At 34.7% G+C, this 26797-nt stretch overlaps 4 protein-coding genes and 1 long non-coding RNA gene across 5 annotated transcripts; 3 read left to right on the plus strand and 2 right to left on the minus strand.

Annotated features, from left to right (window-relative positions):
- The first annotated feature begins 115 nt into the window (after nucleotides 1-115).
- Nucleotides 116-1353, plus strand: LOC114758082 (uncharacterized). Its single transcript, XR_003741746.1, has 2 exons — nucleotides 116-835; nucleotides 918-1353. It is a non-coding gene; the product is annotated as an uncharacterized LOC114758082 (long non-coding RNA).
- Nucleotides 1354-4052: 2699 nt separating this feature from the next.
- LOC114758079 (heat shock factor protein HSF8) lies at nucleotides 4053-7810 on the plus strand. The gene is made up of 3 exons (XM_028947098.1): nucleotides 4053-4109; nucleotides 4280-4580; nucleotides 6485-7810. The coding sequence occupies exons 2-3, from the start codon at nucleotides 4308-4310 to the stop codon at nucleotides 7670-7672; spliced, it is 1461 nt and encodes a 486-aa protein (XP_028802931.1). The 5' UTR covers nucleotides 4053-4109; nucleotides 4280-4307; the 3' UTR covers nucleotides 7673-7810.
- Nucleotides 7811-8609: 799 nt separating this feature from the next.
- Nucleotides 8610-12155, minus strand: LOC114758080 (syntaxin-22). The gene is made up of 7 exons (XM_028947100.1): nucleotides 11929-12155; nucleotides 11065-11158; nucleotides 10616-10755; nucleotides 10353-10424; nucleotides 9789-9946; nucleotides 9374-9474; nucleotides 8610-9023 (listed from the first exon to the last, which is right to left on the minus strand). Exons 1-7 carry the CDS (start codon nucleotides 12114-12116, stop codon nucleotides 8958-8960), a joined length of 819 nt encoding a protein of 272 aa, XP_028802933.1. The 5' UTR covers nucleotides 12117-12155; the 3' UTR covers nucleotides 8610-8957.
- A 2988-nt stretch (nucleotides 12156-15143) lies between these two features.
- On the plus strand, nucleotides 15144-18883 carry LOC114758081 (binding partner of ACD11 1-like). Its single transcript, XM_028947101.1, has 5 exons — nucleotides 15144-15296; nucleotides 16370-16476; nucleotides 16583-16658; nucleotides 17780-17860; nucleotides 18044-18883. The coding sequence occupies exons 1-5, from the start codon at nucleotides 15291-15293 to the stop codon at nucleotides 18548-18550; spliced, it is 777 nt and encodes a 258-aa protein (XP_028802934.1). The 5' UTR covers nucleotides 15144-15290; the 3' UTR covers nucleotides 18551-18883.
- Nucleotides 18884-22680: 3797 nt separating this feature from the next.
- On the minus strand, nucleotides 22681-23423 carry LOC114758073 (uncharacterized). The gene is made up of 2 exons (XM_028947090.1): nucleotides 23111-23423; nucleotides 22681-22991 (listed from the first exon to the last, which is right to left on the minus strand). The coding sequence occupies exons 1-2, from the start codon at nucleotides 23421-23423 to the stop codon at nucleotides 22870-22872; spliced, it is 435 nt and encodes a 144-aa protein (XP_028802923.1). The 3' UTR covers nucleotides 22681-22869.
- Nucleotides 23424-26797: the final 3374 nt, after the last annotated feature.

Below are 26797 nucleotides of genomic sequence, written 5' to 3' on the forward strand. Positions count from 1 at the left end.
CCCTTCATGTTTTTTTCAGGTTCCATCCCACCAACGTAGCTTTGGTTAGCCTGTTATGTTTTTAAGCCTATGCCAGTTCAAAATGTTGTTAATATTTCTTAGCACACCCCCTATTTCTCGGAACACAAGCTCGTCATTGACATTTGGTTGGCTACCGCCTGACTTTTTTCAAGGAGTAATATCCCTGTATAAATCTCGTGATGACCGGTTGTCACTCTCGCACTACCATCCTCCACAAAGTCTACCATGCTTCCACATAGCTTTAGAAACCTTCCATCGTCTTCTCATATATATTATTTATAGTAGTATATGCTCTTGAATGAATTCTTATAAATCATTTGTTCAGGTATATACTTGAAATCTTGAATTTGGATAAAGTAATATCAAACCACACAGAAGAAGGATCAATTACCTGCCGGAGGTTTACTTGATCATTTTCTAGATTAGGGCTGCAATTTTTGTCAGGGGAGGAATTTTTTTGGGATTGCAAATATTTGCGCTAGAAAGTCATGCTCTATGTGAACTCTGAATCTGCGAGTATTGGCTTGAGATGTTTATATTATCATCCAGTGAGAAGCTGTTTTACTTCATCACTATTCAGCCATTAGCAATTTGCTGAGTTTGTCTTAAGCTACTAAATATGAATGTTCATTTCTATAAGCTGCGGGTAATTCAATGTCTTGACATATGAAAACTACATTGAGATCAGTATAACAGTATCAACATGGTGGGATTCATCATATTTTATGAGCGTCATATTTCTGAATCACCTGCTTTGTTTTGTCTCTGAAAACTTTCTGGGCCTCGAATACTTGATGCAAACTTGAGGAAACAAGTAATAATTTCAACTAACAGTGTTTTTTGTCTATGTGAATTCTGCTAATACTAACGGTATCCTTGTTTCTTTACCACCCCAGGTGTGAAGCAGATGCGACTTGGAACCTTACGAGACCATATGCTTGCAGATTGTGATGCTATTCAATTGCAGACACAGCTGAATTTGAACATGTCCTAAGTCATTTGTCTTGATTGTGTTAGCTGGTTGATTACACGCCGGGATTTCAAGGTGCTGTATCGACTCGAGTACACTCATATAGCATGATCAACTATTCGATATGTGTACATATATACTACTAGTATGTGATTGTAAATAGCTTTTGAGCCTTTTCTTGCCTTGGATCCCAAGGGGGAACATGGATAATAGCGTCTGAATATACTAGGATACGCATAATAGTTGCCTTTTAGTACTTGATTCTGAGGTAGTCAAATTTATCTATACTGTTGCTTTAAATGTGGACAAAATTAAGATTAAATTACTTATCTTTGTTAAGTTAGTGCATATATGCATTTTAACAATTAATAATAACACAATAGCAAGTTTTCATATTTCTTAGATGAAGCTACAAATGAACATGTGCGTTTTACCAATTAATAATAACAAAATAATAAGGGTCCATATGAAAATTTATAAATCCTAATTTTTGTTATAGGAGCTAATACAAAAATTTACAAATGTTCATGGGTAAATTTAAAAGTTCAATATGCATTTTAACACTAACAATAACAAAATAGCAAATGTGATTAGAAAAATTTACCTAAATTTAATCTTTTAATTACTTCTACTTGTGAAAGGTTCAAGTAACGTCCCTCAATCTTTTGCACTTGATTCTTTGTGGAGTTGGAAAGTGATTAACATTGATCATAGGAGAGAGTATGGAAAAAAGATAAAATGACATGCCAACGTGTATGACCAGTTTTAGTGACTACGTTTTTTACATCATCGTACATAATATTGCAATCATAAAGCTGAGAGCTAATCATGTTGATTAAAATAATGGGTTAAGGCAACGTATTTACCAAGTACCAATGGCCCTCTGAAATTTTTCTCAGGAGTTTAAAATTATAATAATATTACCATTTTCGTTAAAAAATATCTTTACAATTAAAAAACTAATATTGATTATTAAAATAATAATATTGAACGTTAATATTTTTAACGGTAAGAGGTAATATCACTATAATTTAAAACTTTTAGGAGAAATTTGCATCTAAAAAAATTCTAAATACCTAATGTTTCTAAGTAAAAATTTTTAAAACAAATTTGCACGTTATCCCTAAAATAATAGTGGATTCAATTCAGTCATGCTGGTTTGATGTTAGATTAAAAAATGAATAGTTTAGATTTAATATTTTAAAAAGTAAAAGTCCATGTTCTCTTTTCTGTTTATGTAATATTATAATAATGATTTTATAAAGTACTCCTCCGGTCCTTAATATAGGACCCAATTCTTGAGTTGATTTTAGTCCTAAATATAAGACCCGTTTCTCATATTTATCAATTTTCTCTAAATTACCCCTATAGATACTCCCTCAACCATAATCAAATAGAAGAGGGAGAAGGGGTATTAAAAAAGATGATTGTGGTGTTTTAGGAAAAATGTGTCACTTTTCTTATAATTAACTAACTTACCTAACTTCCTTAATCTAATCAAATTAGTTAAATGGGTTTTATATTAAGAACCGGAGAAGTATAAAATATGAATCATCTATTATTGGATCCAACCGTGGAGATTGGATTCTAAGAAGAAAGAGAGAGAGAGAGAGAGAGAGATTCTAAATATTCTCTCCTCCCATTTGATACCTACAAGCATTGCATCACAGATTTGTTTTCTACGGATTATGCCAGCATATTCCTTTACACTCCCGTGCCCCTTGACCCATTTGTTTTTTAAGAGGGGAAAAAACCTAGTATTTAATGGTTTTTTATGATAATTATTCATTATTAAATTCTTTATATATAGGAATACAATTGTTGCAGAATTACCTGCCACAAAATTAACTCAGACAATAGTTGAAACGAAAAAAAGATCATTCGGACAAAAACCAAGAAAAGAAAACAGCAAGAGCGGCAACAAATTAGGAATTAAAAATGCAGCTTGAAATACAGAATGAATTATCTTGTCTATAATTTGCGAATATACCTTCCTATCATGTTTACGCGAGCCCAAGCAAACATCCAGATTTTTCCCCCCTAAAATATAGGTATCCTTCTATTAGAGGTAATCTATTTAAAGTATTATTGGATACTAAATGTGAGTACCTCTTTTAACGGGATTTGAACATTGATTCATCACGTTGTGAGAAACTAAGGGGGTGTTTGGCAAAACCAAAACCTAGGTTTCAGAATCACTTTTCCGCAAAACGAGGTAACCTCCTCCACATATTTACTTTGTAATCCGTAAAAGCACTTCTGAAACCATGGTTTGGTTTCTATCCAAACACCCCCTAACTCCTTTCGTTAAACCTAACCCCATTAGTAAATATACAGATTTTAAGCGATGTGATTATTGAAGAGAGAATTTGACGTGACCCAATTTCATATTTGCATACATTAAAAAAAAAAAACCGGCCTTGTCAAAAAAAATTTGAATATTTTGTAAGAATATATTTCCATTAATAAAGTCAATGTTAAAAATTAAATTAACTTAGATATTTTTTATTTTCAGATTAAAATAATGAATGCCTTTTTTATGAGGACAATTGATTTAAAAATATACCTTTTTGGCCGATACTGTATTTTTTTCGTAAGTATACTATTTTCGTTTTGTGTTCTGAAATTTTTGTACCCTTCCGCAGCAGCTAAACTCAAATTTTGTGTGGCCAAAAACAAATGAGACTTGGTTTCTAATTTCAGTTTTTTTTTGGGGCCAAAAATTTTAGTTTTGTTTTTAACTTTAATTGTGTTAGTGATGATTTTTCATCAATTAATATTATTTTAAAAAGTTAAACTTAATGTATTAACATTTGATAATATTTTATTAATATTTAAGCAATGAAATTGATAGTAGTAGGATTTGAGAAGTGAAATACATTCTATAAAATTAGAAAATTAAAATAAAATTTTATGTAAAAATAATAAATTTAAATTTAAATTCAAATTACAGCAACAAGTTTTACCGCAAACGAACAAAATTGTCGTTTTGGCAAAAACTTTTTTTGGGGTCGTATTGAAACGACGTTATCTCTCAGCCCTGAAATGTGCAACTGGGTTGCTTCTTCCATTATTACCGCCGCGCCTGCGATGTAAAACCGGTGGTCTTCGTTCTCCGGTCCGTACAAAATCTCCTCTTCTCTCTCAATTCACGCACTTTTCCTTTCTCTCTTTATCTTGAAAGTCTTGCTCTTTTCTGCACTCCAGATCTATCCTTCCGACTAGGGTTTAAGTTTCGCACCAATGGCTTGCATTGAATTAGAATCATAGTCTTGTCTTCTGATGTAGATATATCTTTTATAATCAAATTTCTGATATGGATGGAGAGAATAAGAGCAGTGGAGACGGCGGGGACGTCCAGATGGAGGCTCCGGCACCGGCGCCCATTTCTAATGCGAACGCTCCGCCGCCGTTCCTTAGTAAGACCTATGACATGGTGGACGACCCGGCCTCTGATGCGATCGTGTCTTGGAGCCCAACCAACAATAGCTTCGTGGTTTGGAACCCCCCAGAGTTTGCCAGAGATCTATTGCCCAAATACTTCAAGCACAACAATTTCTCTAGCTTTGTGAGGCAGCTGAACACTTATGTATGGCTTTTTTTCGCTTACATCATTTTTCAATTCGTTGCACCATTATTTTTATGTCGGAGTTAATTGTTGTTGGTGTGCTGATGACAACAGACCGTACTTTATCAGTGTGCAGTATTTTGATTTGAATGCTTTGGAGTTGATTTGGTTATCAATTATCCTTAGATTAGTTTGGCTGTGAATTTTGCTTGCAGTCTAAACTAGGTTGGGCCCACATGTGGCAACAAAATAAGATTCTAATTCTAACTAGCAGTGTGTATGTTATAATACTGAGGAGGAGGAACGATCTTTTTACTTCTTCTTTGTTTTTTTGGCTGCAATCTACCGTCCTGGTTCTTTTTCATATAAGGGAGATATCTGACTTGATATGACTTTGGAATCTGCTTCAGCTTTTCAACTGAGCGAAAATCTGGACCAGGATGTGTAATTTTGCTTCTGCATGACAGAAGAATGAATGGCCTAAGAAATCTAAGTTTAGATATATATTCCCCCAGCATTTAGTCAGCGAGTAGATGGAGTAGAAGAAGCAGAATTAACAAAGAAAGCAATTGTCAGGTTTAGCAGTGACTTGGTTACTAATTTGTTCGTGTATGATATGATAAATGGCTATTAAAGCTGCTACACGAGCCCAAATAAAGTTAGGAAGATTGGAGATTGCTGAGAATATAATGAAATGTTTCCTCACACAGTGAGTTCGTTAATATGCTTTTTAACCTGGTGTTGGTTCCTTGTTAGATAGCCTATTGATGAGAATGCCCCAGGAATAGTTGCAACAAGTGTAGTTAATCTCCTTGTGAATGTTTTATTGTACTTTTGCCATCCCCACGATGAGTAGTACATAAGCTTCACAAATTTTTATTGGAAGAATATTTTTATTCTGTTGGTCTATTTTTGGCATGTGAAGGCACAGGGCTTAGGTTTTGCTAGATATATTATGGGGCTACACTGATCCTTGATTCCATGGAGAAGGTGGTGATCCACTTTGCTATCCGTGTTGTGGAATGGATAATAATTTACCTTACTACCCAACGATACTCATTCTGTTTAATATAATAACTGCCTAAATGGCACAGAGCTGCCATGGATACATAGCATGAGGCTGTTGTGCTTTCAAATGTTAGTGTAACCTAACCTAAATTTTTCCCCGTATTTGGGATCATTAATATGATTTTGTTTGTGTTTTTGTCTTGGAGCCTCTCACAGTGATTATAGCATAGACAAGTACTGAAATCCCGGTGTCTCTGGACTCTGGCCGCATTAAGTTGTCTTATCTGTGAATCAATACCAGGTTGCGTTTTGTTCTTTAGATATTCAAACATTGTTTTGGTACTCATTCTACAACATTTTTGGTGAATTCTCTGTTGAGTGGCAATGTCAATTATATTTATTAGTACCCTTGCCTTTTTTGTGAAGGTAATTCCTGATTTTGCAGCAATCATTTAATCTAGACGTTCTCATGATACAAACTAATATTATTAGATGGGTGATTTTCTGCTTGGAAGTCCATCCGTGGAGATTTAACTTCTTGCAGAGTTGATGAAAATGCCTGCCACATTGATACTTGTGTTTCATTATTGATATTTTCTGCTTGATTAATATCAGAGCTCAGAAGTTGCATTGCGTAATTGATTGGAGGAGTTTCTCTTCTAGAGCAGGTCCATAGGACCATGACTTGAGCTATATGAATAATAGTTTTCATGAATAGACCGTCCTGTGTCATATTATTATTGTGCTAGAGCCATGTTTGTTCATTTTTTGTTTTATATTTACACTTGAAGTTTAGCCAAGTATGTCTACTATCGTATTTGTACAATTCTGATTCTTTGCATTTTTATTTATTTACTTGAGGATGCATTAAACCTTTCCTGTTTCTTTTCCCTTCTAAATGTCATTGTCTTCAATAGGGTTTTCGGAAGGTGGATCCAGATCGATGGGAATTTGCAAATGAGGGTTTTCTAAGAGGTCAGAAGCACTTGCTTAAGAGTATTACTCGACGAAAACCTGCACACGGCCATAATAATCAACAAACACAGAACTCCCATGGACAGAATGCATCAGTAGGGGCATGTGTAGAAGTTGGGAAGTTTGGGCTTGAAGAAGAGGTTGAGAGGCTTAAAAGAGATAAGAATGTGCTCATGCAGGAGCTTGTGAGGTTGAGACAGCAGCAACAGACCACTGATAACCAGCTGCAGACAATGGTTCAGCGCCTTCAGGGAATGGAACAGCGGCAACAGCAGATGATGTCATTCCTTGCCAAGGCTGTCCAGAGCCCTGGCTTCTTTGCTCAGTTTGTACAACAGCAGAATGAGAGCAATAGACGCATAACTGAAGCCAACAAAAAACGCCGGCTTAAGCAGGAAGGTGTTGCTGAAACAGAATGTACTCCTGCTTCTGATGGACAAATTATTAAGTATCAGCCTCTGATGAATGAAGCGGCAAAAACAATGCTAAGGAAGATAATGAAAATGGATACTGCCAGGCAGGAATCTTTTAACAACAACCTTGATAACTACTTGATTGGGGATGGTTCATCATCATCCAGTGCAATGGACAGTAGTAGCTCTTCAAGCTGGACTTCTGGAGTTACACTTCAAGAGGTTCCGCCAACTTCAGTGCAGTCTTCTCACATTCCAGCTGCTTCAGGAACCTTGGGCCCCTCAGCTGACAAATCCAAAATCCCATCTACAAAAACTGCACCTGCTGTCTCTGCTTCTCAGGCAGACATCATCATGCCTGAGCTTTCACCCATACCAGAGATGGTAACAGAGAGTATTCCTGATGTTCCTGGAGAAAATTATGTGAGACCTGCAATGGACAACACGGATCCTACTTCGTTGGGAGTGAATGAGTCATTGGCCGCTGATGTTGGTAGCATTTCTCCTGATGCAGACATTGAGGATTTGTTACGCAATCCTTCCTTTTGGGATGATTTTCTTCTGCGAAGTCCGTTGCCTGAAGATATTGAGATCAATGCAGCTGAAGCACTGTCTAATGAGGCGCAGCCAATGGAAGACGGGTGGGACAAAGCTGAACACATGAGCCAACTTACGGAGCAGATGGGTCTTCTTGCATCTGATCCAAGAGCAGGTTGATTGTCTTTATTATAAATGTAGATTAATCTTTCGTGCTGGTTAGAGTAAATCCTCTTCCAAACAATATATTAGTCATGTGTATGATATAATTACATCTCCACTCGCCCGCCTTGAAAGCTGATGCTTTTCCTTTGCGCATCCTGTATCTAGTTTGTATATGAGGCCCTAATCTAATCAAATTATAATTAGTTTTTCTTTAATACTGCCTTCATGTTGAATCTAAGCATTGGAATCATGGTGGTCTTAAGATGGTAATATTATGGCGTATCTTTATTTCTTTGTACCACCAAGGCATTGTTCCCAGAAGGGGTTATATATATCTTCGGTTTGAAGTATTTTATCTTAATAATGGGATGCATGCTCGCCTGGTTGTTGAAACCTGAATCGCTCGTTTCTGTTGTGTTTTGGCGAACTAGTGTTGGCAGAAAAGAAATAGCAAGAAACGGCCACTAAGGTACACTTTCATCTTAATAACAAGTGGCCAGTGACGAACTCTTAAGCACCACCTCCGAAGCCTCACTTGCCCCCCTCCTTTCAGTGCGATTGCGAACAATTCCCAGCACCCTCGTGAGTCGGTTATGTGCCTCCCCAGCCTTGCTCATCTTCTAACGCACCAATGCTCCTGCTATGATTTGTTAGTTGATTTGCTCTCAAAAGGGGTAAACGGACAACATTACCGATTTAAGCTACGCGATGGACCCGTCACCAATAATGGGCATCATCTGTTTAATAAATCTATTACGGATTAGCTACAAAAATGAAATTTTGAGGTCCAAATATGAAATTTTTGATGAAATAGATCAACGAGATCGTACAGCTAAGACGTAATCACTAAAGGTCAATCACCAACAGAGCTTACTGAATGCATCCATTTTTTGGTGCACAACCCGAGACCCAGTCAGGAACACCGCCAAGAAAAGGATTGTCCCACAAAGGGTTTTGGTAAAGATTCAGCATAGCCAACCTTCCTAATGCATAAACGGGGGTAAGTACATCCAAAGAATGCAATTTTTTTTATTAAAAATAAAATAAGTAAATCGTTAGCCAACAATCGGATTGTGGTACATCCTTAAAACCCAAACACCAACTTGGAGAAGAGAACAAGCACTCCACACAAAATCATATTTCACTCGTGTGCATCCCACATCATGTACTGACAACACATGCCACAAACTCCAGCTAACTGTGAGATCTGATGAAACAACCTCAGTAAAATCAGTCAAGGGAGATGTCATCTGCTGCCCCTCTTAAATGTTGAGTTTGATCCATTATAGACAGTCTTTGACTAGGCCGCAAGGATTATGATCACGATGAGGAGCACAATTCCAAAGATCACCAAGAGTAAGCAAGTCTAGGGAAAAACAAAAGGAAGTGAGCCTAAATGAGAAAAATACTAAAAAACTGAACATAAGGATGAAAAAGAGCCGTCAAAGATCAAAATGGGGACAATCTACAATTTATCCAGTAAACAGAAGGGAGCTGTAAATAATTGCCATGCAAACCTACCGCTTCCTCCCAACCCCGAAAAGCAAAAGGTAAAGGTTGTGAACCATGCAACCAGACAAAAAATAGTTGATGCTACTAAGGTTGCCTATGTTGGTTCAACTTTGCACAAGACCAGATGAGGTAGGACAATAGAGAATTAATTGAGGTAATCCATGAATTAATAATAACCTTAACAAGTGAAGACAAGTAAATTACCAGAGATGAATTTGATCTTTGGGTCTTTGCAGCTTTCACTAATTGAGATTTCGCCTGTGCAGTTGCTGCATGCGAGTTCTCAATATTGGAGCCAATATCATCTACACACACCCAAAAAAAAAAAAAATCAACATCATAACATGAACCAGTCCAGACACAGTTTACGGCCTATTTGGAATAGCTTATAAATAACTTTTCAATCATGATTTACAAAATACGAAGTAAATATGTAAAAAAAGTTTTGTCTCGGCTTTTGTGAAACATGTTTATAAGTGATTTTAATCGCCAATCCAAGCAGGGGATTAGTAAAAGAGGAATGCATGTATCACATTCACACCAAAATAAAAAAGCAAAAGAAAAAGGAATGAAAAGTGCATGTAAATCAGCCAATAATATCAAGACCAATTTGCGTTACCAATCATGGTTCCTTGCTCATGAACAAGTACAGCAAGATCTTTGAAAATCTCATTTACTTCGCCAATTTGCTGCTGGATTTCTTGAATGCCTTGCTCTCTTTCCTCAATGATAGCCTCATTAAACACTATCTCGTTATCCAACATCAAGACCTCCTGCCTGCAGCATGAAACATGCAAGAGTTGAGGTGCTATTAAAATAAAAATATGCAACAGGAACAGGATGAAGTTGGAAACTAGCCTTTTGGCAATACAAATCTGAGTTAAATACTTCAATTCTTATCAAAATTTATTTAAAAAAAAAAAAAAAATCCGTGACAGGATCAGCCATTACCCACCAGATCTTGGTATTATTTCTTCAGCCTTTTACAGCTAGAAAAGCGATAAGTAATATTTCATCTATATTTCAAAATTGTTTTTCTCATGTTGTATTGCTACATAAATTGATGAAAACTTCACTGGTTCTTACTAGAAAAGGTAGAAATAATACCACAGTCCCATGAAAATAAATCAGTAAATGACATAGCGGATCGCTAAGTTGCTATCATTAAGACATGAAAAGTCACCTTCTTGATTCAGCAAGAAGAGCCTGTTGTTCTTGGCTCTTACCAGAGGCATCTATCTCACTAGCTGTATAGCTGCAATTCAAAACTTCATAAGCAATGCATGCAGAGGCAATAAGAATTAACAAATAACAACAGAAAATTGGTTGTCAGTTAAAAAAAGCTCAGAAACAGGGAAGTACAGACTAAATCTGTAGTTTTCTAAAAGTAGTCTGTTCATCTCTTCAAATCAATTCACTCAATAAAGTTGCATCAACATAAGACACCTTGAGGGAAGAACTGCTTGTGGAACAAAAGGAGTGTAAGCTGTTTCCCTCTCAGCTGCAAGCCGTTGGGCCTTCTGAAACTCTTTCAACACTGCCTGAAAGTCTTTTGCAAGTTTGGCATCTGCTATCTTCTTACTTGCCTGCAATCATGACAAAAGCATTGAAGTTCATGTCACCCTAAAAATGATATACAGATAACTTCTGTAATGTTGATTAAAAAAAATAAGTGGAACTCTATTTTTAAGCTTAGACCACTCAATGTAAAAGTTTCAGGAAGAATTTTAATAAGTAATACATATCTCGCTTTTAATAGATATTCGCACATTTTAGAATATGACTATAGCATGTCTATGCTCATCGGTCCTCATACAAACTTGTTACACGGTGCCATCAAGCTGTGCTTTTAGATATGAATATGAAACCAATATATGAAAAAAGTCTAAACTTACATTAACTTCACCATGATGATCTATTTCACTAGCTTGCTTAAGTTTAGTTGATGTATCCTTCACCAATTGCCCAATATGCAGTCTCGTCTTGTGCCTGAAAGTTAAGAGCAGTCAGAAAAACAGCGAAGGTAAAAGATCTCACAAGACTGCTGCTGTAGAGAATGATTAAAAGACATCAACTTAACTAGAATATATTAACGTTTAGTTTATCAGTAACTTTGACATTGTTTATCACCTCAACTATTCTCAACTCATAAACCTAACTATAAATATAAAAGGTATTTATGATTAGTTCAATCGCACAACGTGTCTTGATATGAATATTGTCATGGCTATATAACACTGTAGCTTAATCTCGACATAAAAAGGGGTCAGCGAAAATAGGACCAAGGCCAAAATAGGAGTATCCAAGACAGTATTCATTGTGAGATGATAAATAAGGAGACGACATGCTACAATATAGAGCTGTAGTTTCGTAATCAGCAGATAGCTAGAGGATCTAACAACCATAAAGCAGTAGCAGGGAGACATGCAGCTAGAGGCTTCCAGAATTCCTGATTTTTTACAACATCCATGAGGGCTCCAGGCCAGAGCCAAAAGGTGATCGATAACATCCTACTAAATTCATTATTCAAATTGCACTAGCCACACACACACACATGCGCGCATAAACACAGCCGCACAACCATGCTATGGCGTAGTTTAAAATTAGCAATGAAACTTAATCCATTGTACTCGCAAGAAAGAAGCAACAGAGTAATCATTCAACGTAAACCACAATCGACCATCGTTCAACATAAACAAGCAAATCAAAATATTCCAGAATCATGAAAATAATCGAATTACATAAACGGATGCACTCACAGCTTTTCACGGAGCTCGGGCGTGTCTTTCGGGGTTCCAAGGGTGTTGACGAGCCTCTGAAACGTAGACACGGCTGTGTTGATCTGAAATACACCCGACGCTACCGCCTGTGTAGGGTCTTGCTTGCCATTGATTAGGTTTCGCCTCGGAGCAAAAGGCCGGCCGGCTTCGATATCCTGAAAGCTCATGCTGCTATTATCTCTCCCGACGACAACCCTAACTTTCTCGAGAAATCAAACAGAAATCCTTGAGAAAGCAAGAGAACGTGATGTTTTGTTTATAATGATCTGCAAGCCACAATCGAATTTAGGGTGAATTAGGTTAACAGATGCTATCAACCCGGCGCGGATTGAGGAGAGAGAAAACTGAGCCGACGCTGATGATGATGATGGTGGTGGTCTAGAGAGAGAAAGGTAGAAAGTGTGGAATGTCGCTAATGTACGATTCGGTGAGGGAGTTTCTTTGGGGGAGGACTATGGTGGACGAATTCTTGGCTGTAATGCCTTGCCGGCACGTTGATGTGGACCCACGAGGACACGTGGTGGGTTCGTATAGGCCCGATGTGAAGCTTCTTGCTTTTTTTTTTTTTTTTTTTCCTTGCCCGTGTTTTTTTGTAGAACAATGAAGCTTCTTTTTGGGTGGCATGGCCCCTTGTGAACTGCTACTAATGATCATTCCTCATTGTTAATTCCAGCTCCAAAGTTTAAATTATTGTCGGACGATTTTGTGGTGCATGATTTCTTGTTATTTCTATATGAGTCGTTCGTGACCAATTGTTTCCATATTTATTAATAGTGCTATCTTCTATCATTAATATAATATAAGAGGTAATTTGATATTCAATTTGATTCTAAATATTTCTTTCATATTTATTTATTTTTTAAATAGTTTTTGTAATAATTATATATAGGCTAAAGTATATTTTTAGTCTTTTAACTTTATACAAAATTATATTTTGGTCCCTTAATTTTGAAAAGTAAACTTTTAATCCTCTAATCCTAAAACTGTTAACAAAAAATGATAATATTAAATTCCTGAATGCTGATAAAACATTACTAAATGCTGATATATTCAATTTAATATTCAAAACAACTATGATTATTATAAAAAAAATACATTTAAGACTAATAATTTTGAGGTTGAAGGATTAAAAGTATCCTTTTTAAAGTTAAGGGATCAAAATGAAACCTTATATAAAGTTAAAGGACTAAAAATATAATTTAGTCTTGTATATATTAAGTTTCATCACATGGTAGTTATAACTAATACATATGATTAGTAATGATATTTTAAGGAAGAAAACACACATTTATTACAAATAACTAACTTAACTAATTTTCTCAATATACTCAAATTAGTCAGTTATTCTTATATTAAGAACCAGAGGTAGTAGTATGTTTCAACTATAATAATCATAATATATAAAATTTAGGTTCAATGATATTATTAGTGCTTGCAATTAAAAAAAAGGGGGGGAACATAATCTTTATGCTTGGTTTGGATTAAGAAGTTGGAGTGTACATTTATTTATAGTAGTATATTCAACCGCATAATCATAATATATAAATTTAATTTAAATCATTAACACTTTTTTTAGAATATAACTTGTTGTGTTTAATTTTTTTTATTGTCAATTTAGTTCTTATATTTTACTATCTCAATAGCTATTCTTTCATCCATATTTAATTAACAGTCAAAAGGCTTGCGGAAGTTATTATAATTCTCTACCCTAATACAACTAAATTTCCATGTTTTTTTTTTTAATTTTACAAACTACAAACACTAAATTGTATTGAGTTGAAATTGAGAGAAAAAAATTGAGAAAAAAACGATTAAAAGTTAAATTATTTTTTATTAACATTATGTATCTATTTATTATATTACGAGGTTTCTTTCTGCTTACAGCTCACTTTTGGCTTTCATGTCATTTGAGCTCGCTTTACACCACCGTTGTATTTCTTATTTATGTCATTAAATTATAATTATAAAGATTTTTAACTTGTGGTTTATATATGAATTTAAAGAGACTAGAAAAGTGGCTTTTGTCCATACTAAATTATGAAGGGTTCTCTGCGCAATGATTGTGTTACTGCTCACAGAGCGTGGAAGCATCCGAAAGTTTTTCCAATCGAAATGGGTGCTAAACCTGTCAGTCAAAGATCCTTATTCGAGATTTTTTTGATTTAACTTAACTAAGGTTAAACTGACGATGATCAAGTTAATTTTTTTCTTCTTAATTTATTTTTAACCTACCATATTGCAAATTAAAAAATATGTAAAAATTGTATCAAGTCCCATCCAAAACGAATTAAATTAAAAAATCCCTTAAAATTATTAAATTAATCTGAATCCCAAAGGACCTCATTAAAAAAGAATCCAGTTATTTAATTACTAAATTACTCTTATTTACTTAAAGTATATATTGACAACTGAAAGGGTATCACTCTTATTAATCATTTAAGATACAATAATTAACAATTATCACAGCAAATATTAATAATATATTTTTTTAGTATATCACAAAGATTTAATGTATAGATTGTTAATATTTGCCGTGACAATTATTAATCGTTACACTTTAAGTTATTAATAACTGTCTTTTCAATATGAGAGCAATTTAATAATTGAAACTAAATTTCTTGCAATAAAATTTCTTGAGACTTCAGATTAATTCAGTGATTTCAAAAGATTTTTTTGGTACTTAATTCTTTTGGATCTTAATCCAATTTTTCCCAAAATACACTACCTCTCATTTTCAATATAAAAGCTAGTTAGATTTTACCTCCAATATTTATCTATTTTTCCAATATTTTTAAGGAGGGATATGTCCAAATCCAATGCAATACAACATTAATTTATTATAACTAACTCAACTAAAAATGAACACGTAGATTATTATTTTTCCCGATATTTTTATTATTATAACCAAATGTATCCTGTTACCGTTTTATCATAACCAAACGAGCACGAGAATGAATTATCAACCGCATATTTATGACGAGCACTTGTATAAATCAATGTTCCTTCCACACCTCAACCCCGTGTTTGCCGGCCAAAAAGGAAAACCGGGGCTCCGTGTCCGACTCGGGGCATTTTCAAGTAACACGGTAGAATTTCCTTTCTCGCTACGGTATTCGCACTCGCACGTGCGAACCTAAGTCAAGCACGCGTTTCTAAGACCCATCAATAATAACCCCCCCCCAAAAAAAAAAACACTCTTGTGAAATAAAAATCAACCGCCTGCAAAATCTTCTTCGCGGACTTCGCTTTTCAAAGGCTTTGCCACAGAGATAATCCCTCCGATAGCTGAGTTACTTGGTGATTTCAGTTCACGAGAGATTTCTATTGCCAGTCGTTTCGCGATGTCGGTGAGTTTTGGTTCTTTGTCCGTCTTATTTGTATGAGCCTTAGCTTGGTTGACTTATGTGCGGACTGGATGGAAATGTTTCGTGTGCGAATGCTTAAATTGTTTGTTGGCTTGAATTCTTCGGTGTAAATTTCTGTTTCCGTATATTATGCTTTGAAAGAATGATCTATCTGTTACTTTCAACTCTTGCTTAAAGGCCGGCCGTTTGTATTATTTTCTCTCATATCCATCACTTCTTAGAACGCAATTTTCCTATAGGTTTAACCAATTCCTACCTGCTGCTATTTAAGATTCACTTTATTGGTAGTGGATTAGTTGCAGATGTGTTTTCCAATAATAATCCAATACGTGGTCGTAAGATATTCCGAAACCATGCTTCAATAGTTTATCTGATTATTTATACGAAGCGATGTGCGGAAACGATGCTCCAATTCTACTTGTTTCATAATTTAGATTAAACGATGTCATCTTGAAAGTTACACAATTAAAAAAGTAAAGAAAATGACCAAACTGCATGGCAAGACTATTTTTGGATAATAGAATTATTTACTTTGCTAGCTAACTATTTAGAAGTTAGAACCTCGGTTATACATAGTAATAAATGGGAAAAAAAATTAATCTCAAAGATGGATTTTATATCACTAAAATCATCACCAAAACTAATGCTTTGAAGTATGAGGAAACTGTTTTTGTTTGTGAATGGAACAAACACGGAGTACTAAGAACTGGAAAAATTTGCATGCTTCATGTAAGATTTCCAAATTATAAGCCGTACTATTTTGGCTGCTAGCAGATGAGAAAGAGATTTTAAAGGGTGGTCCAATTTTTCTTATCCAGGGGAGAAGTCGGAAAGTGAATGTGTGTGTTTCTTTAGTCTAGCTGATTGAAATATTTTTATCTGCGGGTGACCAGAATTGTGTTTTAAAGTTTCGTTTTTTTCTTTCCCCCATGCATCTGGCCTTTAGGTGTAGGCTTTCTCTATTGATTGTCAGTACTCCTGTGAATCTGTGATATGTTTTAACCTTTGCTTTTGAGTGTGACATATCTAAAATCTCATTAACTTCGCTTATGCAGCAAACAAAAACTGTTAAAGTCAGTAATCTTTCACTGGAAGCGACTGAACAAGACCTTAAGGAGTTTTTTTTCTTTTCTGGTGATATTGAGTATGTTGAACTGAGGAGGTAAGTGGGAAGTTGCTATATTTGACGTATGGAGTCCCTTATTTTATGGTGCTGTCTATTTGAGCTTCTTTTTTAAACTATAACTGTGACCTCTTATCTGATGTAGTCATGATGAACGATCTCAAATTGCTTATGTCACCTTCAAGGATGCACAAGGAGCTGAGACTGCTGCACTACTATCGGTAATTTGACTATCATCAATGAACTTGAATTTTAATACACGGTCAAGTACCGCAAATTTTCTAGTCTGTGATTTGTTGCCTTGATAGTTTTTTAGAGGTGCTATGGTCAGTTGATATATGTAGCTTTCTGGATAAATATCAGTGAAGTATCTGGAAAATATAATCCATCTGACAATTGTGGATTGCTGCTTGGTTCAGATAGGCTTCCAAATCTCCTTTTGTCAAGAACTTTCTTGTTTAAAATAAGGTCACTTCTCATGTTATCTTCAATCATGATGAATAATTTCGCTTCACATATTGTCTGGAAAACCTTTTTTTTTTAAACAAGCGTCTCAGTTTTCTTGGTTATCTGTGTTATCTGTGCTGCCCCTTGAAAGTTTTTCGAACTTGCATATATCTAGAGCTGTTTTTTGAGAAATCAGGATCTGGATTCATTTCTAGCTTTAAACTACACTGCAAGGAAAAGAAGATGGTCTGGCGATGTTCATACTAGTTTTTTGACCATAAAGATCTCCAATTGAAAAAAACCTCTTCCAATCATAACAAAATGTTGGCTCTGAATCTTAGATTTCCTTTTCCTCGACAGCAGACAAATGAGAGGGTTTAGGATTATTTTGGAGCTTGACTATCAGGGCTGGCACTGCAATATATTAATCTAGAGTTCTCTGATCTTACTGGATGGATGACGTACAAATTCTTGAAAGTCATGATATTGAAAATTCTCTCGTGGCTTTTGGATAGAAGTATCCTTTGGGAACTAAGATCAGTCAATGTCAGATTTAACATGAATAGAAGGGGCTGGCAAGAGGGGATTTTGAATAGTTCGGATGAGACCTTGTGGTTAAAAGTATAAGCTTGCGTTGCATTCTTTATTTGCCACCGGCTCTCTTCTTGGTGGGGTTATTTTTATCTATTACCAAGATGTTCTGGTGCCTCTATTTTGGAAGCATATAACTGTGCCCTTTTTTTTTTGGGGTTTTTTTGGGGGGGGGGGGAGTCGCATGGCTGTAATTATATAATGAGTTATTGTTCACAACCTCATCTATCTCTTTTGTATATCAGTTCATATACCTTACAATTAATTGTGTAACCAAGTTCCACCCTGGTTTGACAATTGTCAGGGAGCAACAATAGTTGATTCGTCGGTTACAATAACTGTGGATCCTGATTACCAGGTCCCACCAGCTGCTTTGACATCACCTGTAAGCTTTGCATGAACCTCTACAATTGTACTAAGGGGTGTTTTGGAAAACCCCAGAATATATATATAAAAAAAAAAAACTCTTCTATGCTTTACAGGACAAAACTCCTCTCACATAAAATCACTTGAAAGAAGTTAAACCAGATTAGGCTGTTTTGGCATAACTGTTTCTGTGGCTTTACAGGTAACTGAGTGTAAGACTCCTGCTACTGGTGGTTCTGAATCTGCTTTAAGAAAGGCAGAGGATGTGGTCACCGGCATGATGGCTAGGGGCTTTGTCTTGGGGAAAGATACCGTCACCAAAGCAAAGACATTCGATGAGAAGCATCAGTTATCATCAACTGCCTCAGCAAAAGTTGCATCTTTTGATCAGAAAATTGGGTTCAGTGAGAAAATAACTGCTGGTGCTTCAGCCGTGAGTGATCGAGTTCGAGAAGTGGATCAAAAGTTTCAGGTTTCAGAGAAAACCAAAACGGCATTTGCAGCTGCAGAACAGAAAGTCAATGAAGCGGGTTCTGCTATCATGAAAAATCGCTATATACTCACTGGGGCTTCATGGGTTACAGGTGCTTTCAGTAAGGTTGTTAAGACAGCTGAAGATGTAGGACAGAAGACAAAGGAGAAAGTGCAAAATACAGAAGAGGAACGGAAGCAAAAGGATCAGCATGCCCCGGCCCCCTCCGAGTCTTAGATGCACCAACAACAGGTGAATAGAACCCATACAAGTCTTCTCCTCCTGAAGGCCTGATCCTATAATTTTCTTCTTGTGTATGGAACTCCTGCCAACTTTTTCCCACTTATGTAGCCTTTTTTCGTTTCTGCTTTAAAATATAGCTCGGATTTCACTAGTTACTTGGACAAATTTGCAGTTTAGCCCCCCCCCTCCTTTGTAAGAAAAAGATGTGCCGAAGTATGTAGGTGTTTGATGATTTTGTTTTTATGATTTGTGTCGCTTTCTCCATTTATTTTGTGGTAATATGTAACTTGTTACCTTGTTCCTGTGAAAGTCTTTTGGAGCTGACTCTTCAATCGACCCTTTTTTTTCCCCCGGGTCTGCTTTTTAATCAAGTTTAACCAATGTGGTTAGAACCGGACTGGGTCCGTGGTCAGACCATTCTTAATTAAAATATTATAATTAAGGAATATTGTCAAAATTTATAGTCAATCATACCATTATTATAATAGAACTACCATTTATTATCTGCTACATATCACCAAAATTATCACACGTCACATTAATTCATTAACAAAAGCAGCCCAAGTTTCTATCATTGACTAAAATCACCAATGAATTATCATTCATATATATAGATATATAACTCTAAAGGAAAATCACAAAGAAAAATACAAAATAACATAGTTTTGTGATATTGAACTTTTTCAAAGGGAAAAAAACAGTTTATGATCGGTTTTGACCAGTTCCCTCTGGTTCTTTTGTTGGCCAGGTTTCACTTTGTCCCTAATTGGACCAGGCACCAATTTGTGGTCGAACTAGCAGGTCTAGCCCGATTCTGACATTGTTGTTTTAGCTTCTTCTTGTTGTTATTATTATAATGCTATTTTTACGGTGCATGGCTGTAGTTTTTTGAAAGATACGAGTAGATTGAAGTTATTTGTAAAAAAAAATTAATGAAGAGTAATTGAACAGAAAGGTTGTGTCCCAATTAATTCAAGGTTGATCCAAACCTAAACAGTAATCAAGTATAATACTTTTTTTTTTTTTTTTCCAAGCACGAATGCATGGATCATTAAGTAAGAATGATTATTTCGATTGTATTTTTATTCTATTAAATACATTATAAATTTTACCCACATTCATTGTGTTTGCATCCCTTTTTTCTTCGATCAATATTGTGATTTTATTTTCCGAAATCCGAAGTAGACATTTTCTCCATTCTCTCTGAGAGAACGTCTCGTATGGAGGATTTTCCTCTTCCACGGCGGAAGAATTATCCCTCTTCTGAATATAGAGAAGGTTTTCCTTCCGTTGGGTTAGAGCTTCAAATCTTTTCCTCAGGTTGCTGTGGAATTGTAATCTGCCTCCATCAGATCCACCAAAGAACTCTTATATTATAACACTTCTGATTTTTAATATAAAAGCTAATGAACTAATATAAGTGAATTAAAAAAAAATCACTTAATTTAGTTATTATAATATCTTAACATATTCATGATAATCACGTGTATTAGTTATAACTATTATTTGACAAAATATTTAATATATTAAACTACTGCAAAGACTATTTTAAGAAAAATAGATAAATATAAAACAAAGTAGATTGAAATCTTATATTTAAAACCGTATTAAATGTCAAATTAATTCTTATATTTAAAACTGAGGTAGTGGATTGATGGGAAAAAAATATTGAGGGAATTCAAAAGTAGCATCCCAAAGAGGGAGAGACTCGGGAAGATGCCAAGGAGCCAAGGGAGAATGAGCGCTAACAGGAGCTCCACTCACGAGTCACGAGCAGCTACTTAGCTCCATGGTGCGCTACTCGTGATATTCACAGCCTTTAACAATAGAGAGAGAAAACATTACGATTTTTAAAGAAGTAATGAAAATAAAATTATTAAAAACAAGGAAATTTAATTTAGTTGCTTCTTTGGCCTTGTCTCCTCACCCTCAAGACATTTGATATTTGTCGCAAAATTCATGAAGTTACACCTGCAATATATTAGAGAAAGAGTCCACTAACATTAGTGTGTTAATGTTAAGATGTCGGGTTACATGTGCCGCACAAAATCAATAAATTAACACCCAAATCCTCTAACGGTATTCTGCAACGCACACCCTCACCAAAAAATAGCTTCTTTCAACTTATAGCAGAAGTGCATTTCAGTGGCAGAAGTCAGGTTGCATGAACGTGTGTCCAAACACCCATTTTCAGTTTGCCTGTTGCTTCTCCGTTGGGGATGCACGTTTGGAGGCCCAAACGTGATCCCAAACAGGCCTTTTATTATTTATTAAAACTCATATCTATTTTAGTTATTTTATAATCAAACTTACTCAACCATAATCCAAACAACTTTTTACCAATCTTACTTTTGCAAACTGACTTTTCTAAACTCCAATCCAAACACAATTCAGCTTATCCAATTTAATTTATATCTAACTTTATTTTTTCAAAAGCTACTTTTCTAAGAAGCTACTTTTCCAATTGCTGATCTTAACGAGCCCTATATCTTTGATCTACCTTGATATTCTTAGAGACCCATTGTCTTCCATTCCTATTTGGAACCAATGCGTGGGACTGTCTGCTCTGAAAAACTCCCGAAATTCTGTCACGGAAGTTTTAGGAAAAACTCCATTAAGAATCTTAATTAAAATTCAATATAAACCATGCTAAAGTTTATACAAAAATATGATATATTAATGGTAAAAAGTTATTGCATAATTTTTATAAAAAAAACTCAAAATTACTGACAAAATAGTTACAAATGAGAGTTGGTTTATTTTTTGTAATGTCAAAATCTAATTGTTTTATTCAGTTTTGGTTTGGTTACATAAAACCAAATCATCGAGATAATGTGTAAGTTGAAGTTATATTTGGGACCATAATTAAATATATGGAAACTTCAATATATTTTTTTCTCAACAAATTGAAATCAATACTACTTTTTACTTTTCACATAACTGAATCAATGCTTTGATCTTTTAAACATTTTATCCAATTAAGTAACATATCATAAGGATAAATGTCTTTTTTTCTAACTTCAATTCTTTTTATAAAATTGTAATCGTAATTGTAATCATTTTAATATCAATTTTCTTTCCGAAAACGAGTATAACTTCAAATATAATTTCTAAACATAATTACAGTATCTTTAATTGAAAAAAAAATCTCTTTTTAACATAATCCAAACTAATCCGAACCAACTTAAGATCTTAATTCTTGAAGAGATTAAATTTAGAGTTTTGCCAAATCAGTTAGGTTCCAACCAAACCTCTTGTACAAAGGTGTAGATTGAATGATGTGAGTTTCTGGTAAAAAAAAAAAGAATGATGTGAGTGAGTGGAAAGTAGATATCCAAATTATGCAAAATCACAAAACTTTCCATTCATTAATTATCAATTCAAATTGAAATAGAAGTGTTAATAGGTAAACTTGCTCCTTTCAGAGAACCAGTCATAAAGAACTTTTCCAAGAGGACTGAACATTATTAGAAGGAAAGCAAAGATTATGCAACGAGGGATAGCTTTGTTTTGTTATAAATAATTGGATCTCTGTCAACGTGATCATCTCTTCACTTTTTAATATAAGAACTATTTAAAAAATTATATTAAATATAATATGATCTTAAAAAATTTTATATAAAATAGATTAGGAAGTAGAAAAAAACCGCCGAAATAAAAAAATTATAAATAAGAACCCGTTACAACAATTGTATGAGTTTTGAAAACAATTTTGTGAACGCGTCCTTATGTGTAATTTTTCAATTTCAGCTGTTTTTTTTTTTTCAATTTTCTCAATAGATTAATATGTTATATTTAAAACTAAATTGGATCTTCATATTATAACGTGGATGGGATGAAATAAAAAAAAAAAAAAAACCAAATTTAATCCAGATAATAATTTCCTCAAATTATTTCCAGTTGGCATCGCATTCGCATCCAGTTCCCTACCTCTCAATTCGAAGTGCATTAACGGTCCCAAAATCCAGCTGGGTTCCAAAAAATGGCGCAACTGCTATCCTGCGCCTTCGCCGGAGGCTCACTTTAACCTACACCACCACCCCCTCCGAATTGCAATAATCAAACACAGCTCAAAACAACTGAAACAGAGGCGGATAATCTTTTGGTAATTTATCAATTATAAATTAGGAACCGGCGAGGCATTGCATTCCAAATTTCAGATGCCTATACAGAATTTAAGAGCATAACTTATTTTTTTCTTCCTCTTATTATTGTTTAATTTTCACGCACGACCAAGAAAGTGAAGCAAAGAAAGCTATTCTGATAAACGAAGTTGCAGGAATGATCAAGATGGTAAAACCAGTTAATGCGGCTTAAAAATCGGCGAATTTCCTGTGTGGCCGTGTCTCTTGCAAATTTTTCAGGGTGCGAATCGGCAAAATATCGGCTCCGTCTGCTGGAATCTGCCGGATATCGTTCATATCCACCGCTAAGTCTATCAAAAAAAATTTGGAAATGCATTATAAGAACATTGGTAGAGAATGTTAAAAAAAAAAATAGCAAAAGAAAATTAGTTGAATGAAATTAATGTGGGAATCTGGAAATGCATTATACCAGAACGCTCGGAGGAGAGCTTGAATCTGCGAAACGATTCCATGTCTGACGCGGAGGGAGTGTGAGAGCAGAGGTAGAGAACGAGGAAGCAGCAAAAAATGAGAATGGGAAGGAGGTGGATGAACTTGTCTGTTCTGGAAGGAGGCGATGATGCTCGACGACTCTTCCCGGCGTTATCGCCGTCTTCGTCGTATATGGACGACGATGAAACAGAGTCTCTGAGCTTCGGTTCTTCGACATTCTCCGTCTCTTCCTTGGCTCCGCCATGGCTGTAAAGCTTTAAGGACGGTGAGCTCAGGGACTGTCTATGCATGGTCTCAGACGCAGAAGAGAGGGACGGAGGAAGACTGAGCGGAGAGTGCGAGAAATCTACCGTTGAAAAGTCCGGATATTATTCTATTATATCGTGTTTTGCTGAAGTTCAATTTATTTTTATCGTCAAATTAAAGTCCAGATATTATTTATATATTTATTTCGAAAAATAACAAACAAAGACCTCTCGAATTACTAAAATTATATAGAGATAACCTGAATTATCATAAAAGACTCGGTTTCATATTACAAATATGAAATTTTGACGAAATATCTAAAATACCCCACAGTTAAGTTATGATTAGGACTACTGAAATTGTCATTTGTTAAAATAAATTTATTATTTCTATAATCAACTTGTCATTTGACATATCTTCAACTAAGTTGTGATTTGATGTACTAGAGTTGTTATTCGTTGAAGTAAACTTGTCATTTTCTATAGTCAACTTGTCATTTGGCTGAGGGACATTTCAGACATTTCACCAAGATTTCATATTTGTAATATGAGATTGGATCCTTCATGGTAATTTTTCTTATTCAGGTGAGAGTCTTTATTTGTAATTTTTCCTATTTATTTTGATAGAGAAGTTCAGTTTATTTTTATCGTCAAATTAAAGTACATTTACTGAAGCAATTACTCTTCTGATCTTATCGTTATCCTTCGATTAATTAAACATCGGGGAAGATTTACGTATATTTGTTTTCAATCAAATCAAGATAGTATTTAGATTTCTTAAATTTGTTATTACTGTTATCAATATTTTAAAATCCACCTCATTTGTTTTAATTAAATAAAAACATATTTAAGTATCATGAAGTCTTTGCTTGGCTTTTACTCTTTTCTATTCTTTTCTTTTTTCTTTCCCTTCCTATCTCCAAAGGGTTTTCTTCCCTTTATCTTCTTTCATTTGACACTTCCTCTTGTGTTAATCGCTATTTTAGTATTTTTCCTTCCCTTTATTTTTTGATATATTTCTTTGTCGGCAATAACTTCAAAGTTCGATTTGTTCTTTTCAGGACTGTATGCCACACAAAAAGTCATATGATTCTCTTTATTTACAAATCAATCTTTTCAAGTTGAATTTTTTTAAAGTTTAATTCATGTATGATTTTTTATTTAATAACTGTCAGTAAATTTTTGTGAACATTTTATTTCCCCATGAAATAATAATTGATTATTGATAAAATTTGAAAATTTTAAACAAATTGACTGTATATGTTATACGAAAATCATAGTAATCAATAAAAAAGAAATTGAAGCTGTTCCAGTGCTCCAATTCGAGCTCAATAATCCCTCGTCTCGTGCACAGGTTGAGCCAGCAATAATTTAGGCTCCAAGTGTGTCTAACCCAAGCAATTCAGACAAAAGACGGACTTTATATTCGTACTTGCCCAGCAAAGCCCAACCAACCCAATTGTTTTTGGGTATTCAACCAGCCCAATTTCAGCCCAAGAATTAACTGCGTATAGTTTGTATTTTGTATTGGGCTTCGCCTACTTCAGTTACCCAAAAAAAGCCCAATGGAGCCCCATGTCTGATGTAAAAGTGATTTTATAGCTACTAACGGGGTTGGGTTTAGTAGAAAGAGTTAGTCTCTCACAATGCGACGAATCAATATTCGAATCCCCACTGAGAGAGATGCTCACATTTAGTGCCCAACAGTACCTCGAATAGAATTACCTCCAATAAGAAAATATCTATGCTTTAGCAAAAAAAAAAAAAAAAGGTGATTTTATAGCTTACAAAGTAAGTATATAAGAAGAGTTTTATTTTAACTTATGTAAAAATGTATTTTTGGGTTAAACCAAACATCCCCTAATCTAATCTCAATTTGAATGATTCAAGGGTTCTATGGTGCTTTGCCACGATTTCATTGGATCACAAGATGCCTTGCTTCAATTTCCTTGGATCACCGCAATAAATTGCGATTAATTAAACCAACGCCGGAATTTGACAAAAGATTCAAGTTTGAAGCAGCCCTTTCTCCATTGGAGTGAAGCTCCCGCTCGCAGTAACCCGATTCTTAAAATAATAGCTAATTAATTGATGTGAGTATATTATAAAATTAGTTAAATTTGTAAAATAACTTTACTAATTATGAATATTAGCTAGTACTACCAATTGATAAAAATTTAATGTATGCAATTAGTACAAGAACTATTTTAAAAAAATAAATAAATATAAGAGACAAAATAGATTATGTTCTTGTATTTAACAACAATTTAAATGTTAAACTAGATTTTGTATTAACAACTGGAGGCAATATATTCTAAATCTCATTGGATATTCCTGCTGCATCACAACCATGCTCATGGATGTTCCCGTTCCTGTTCCCATTCCCATTCCCAGTGAAACTCTTCTTATGCCCCACAATACTTAACACACCATCTGCCAAACCAGTGGAAGCAGGATTGAAAGCTTGAAACGACTTCCATATTTACCCAAAAAAAACCACAAAGACAGGGTGGGGGCAGAATAACTTAATAGTCATGGTCCGTCATTTTATAAGAAAATCATCAAGTTCCATTTACAAGGAGGAAAACTGTTCTGTTCACGCACACATTGCTGCTATATCCCCACTTTTATTTTATTACTCATCGAGTCTAAATGTAATACTGAGAGAGTATCTATTGAATGAATTGTTTTACTCTTCATTCATTCAAATAAACTATCGACAAAAATGGTAATTGGCAAGCGTATAATAAGCTATTATTTCCTGACTTTAATATAAAACTTACTTGGTTAATTTGGAACGATTAAGAAAACTAAAAAATTATTTCAAAATATTTATATTTATCATTTTGTTCTAAACTAATTTGCTTAACTTATAAATTGATATATAATATAATGATATACATAAGTGTTTCAGTAAGATCATATAACTTGTGTTATAATTAAGTAATTTCTTAATTTCATTAATCTTTTTAAATTAATCAATTGAATTTTATATTAACCACCGAAGATAGTAATTAAAGTTTACCCCTAAGATAACTCAAACTCAGTTTAGATAAGTCAAAAATTTGGAAAATATTTTATAAAAACATAAAGGTCAATGAACATAAATAAAATAAACTCTGCTTTATAATGCCTCTCTTAATTTCATAGCATTGACGGGAAACAAGAGGCAAATTAGATGATCCGCAGTTCAAATAATAGCCAACGGTTCAGATGAAATGAACGAGATAACCAACGGTCACGATGCCACCGAGGAAAAAGGGTAACCACGGGGAAGAATAGAGAATTAGAGAATTGACGGACGTCGCCAAACGAAAATTCTGGCGGCCTTGTTCAAGAGTGCAAAGGGGGAAAGGGGGTGGAGGGAGTAAACTTGCGCCCCAGGAAACGGTGCGTGGGAAGGCTGAGCAATAAATTAA

This window comes from Neltuma alba, unplaced genomic scaffold, assembly GCF_004799145.2.
Source record: "Neltuma alba isolate B1F8T4 unplaced genomic scaffold, ASM479914v2 tig00010663_pilon, whole genome shotgun sequence".
NCBI lineage: Eukaryota > Viridiplantae > Streptophyta > Magnoliopsida > Fabales > Fabaceae > Neltuma > Neltuma alba.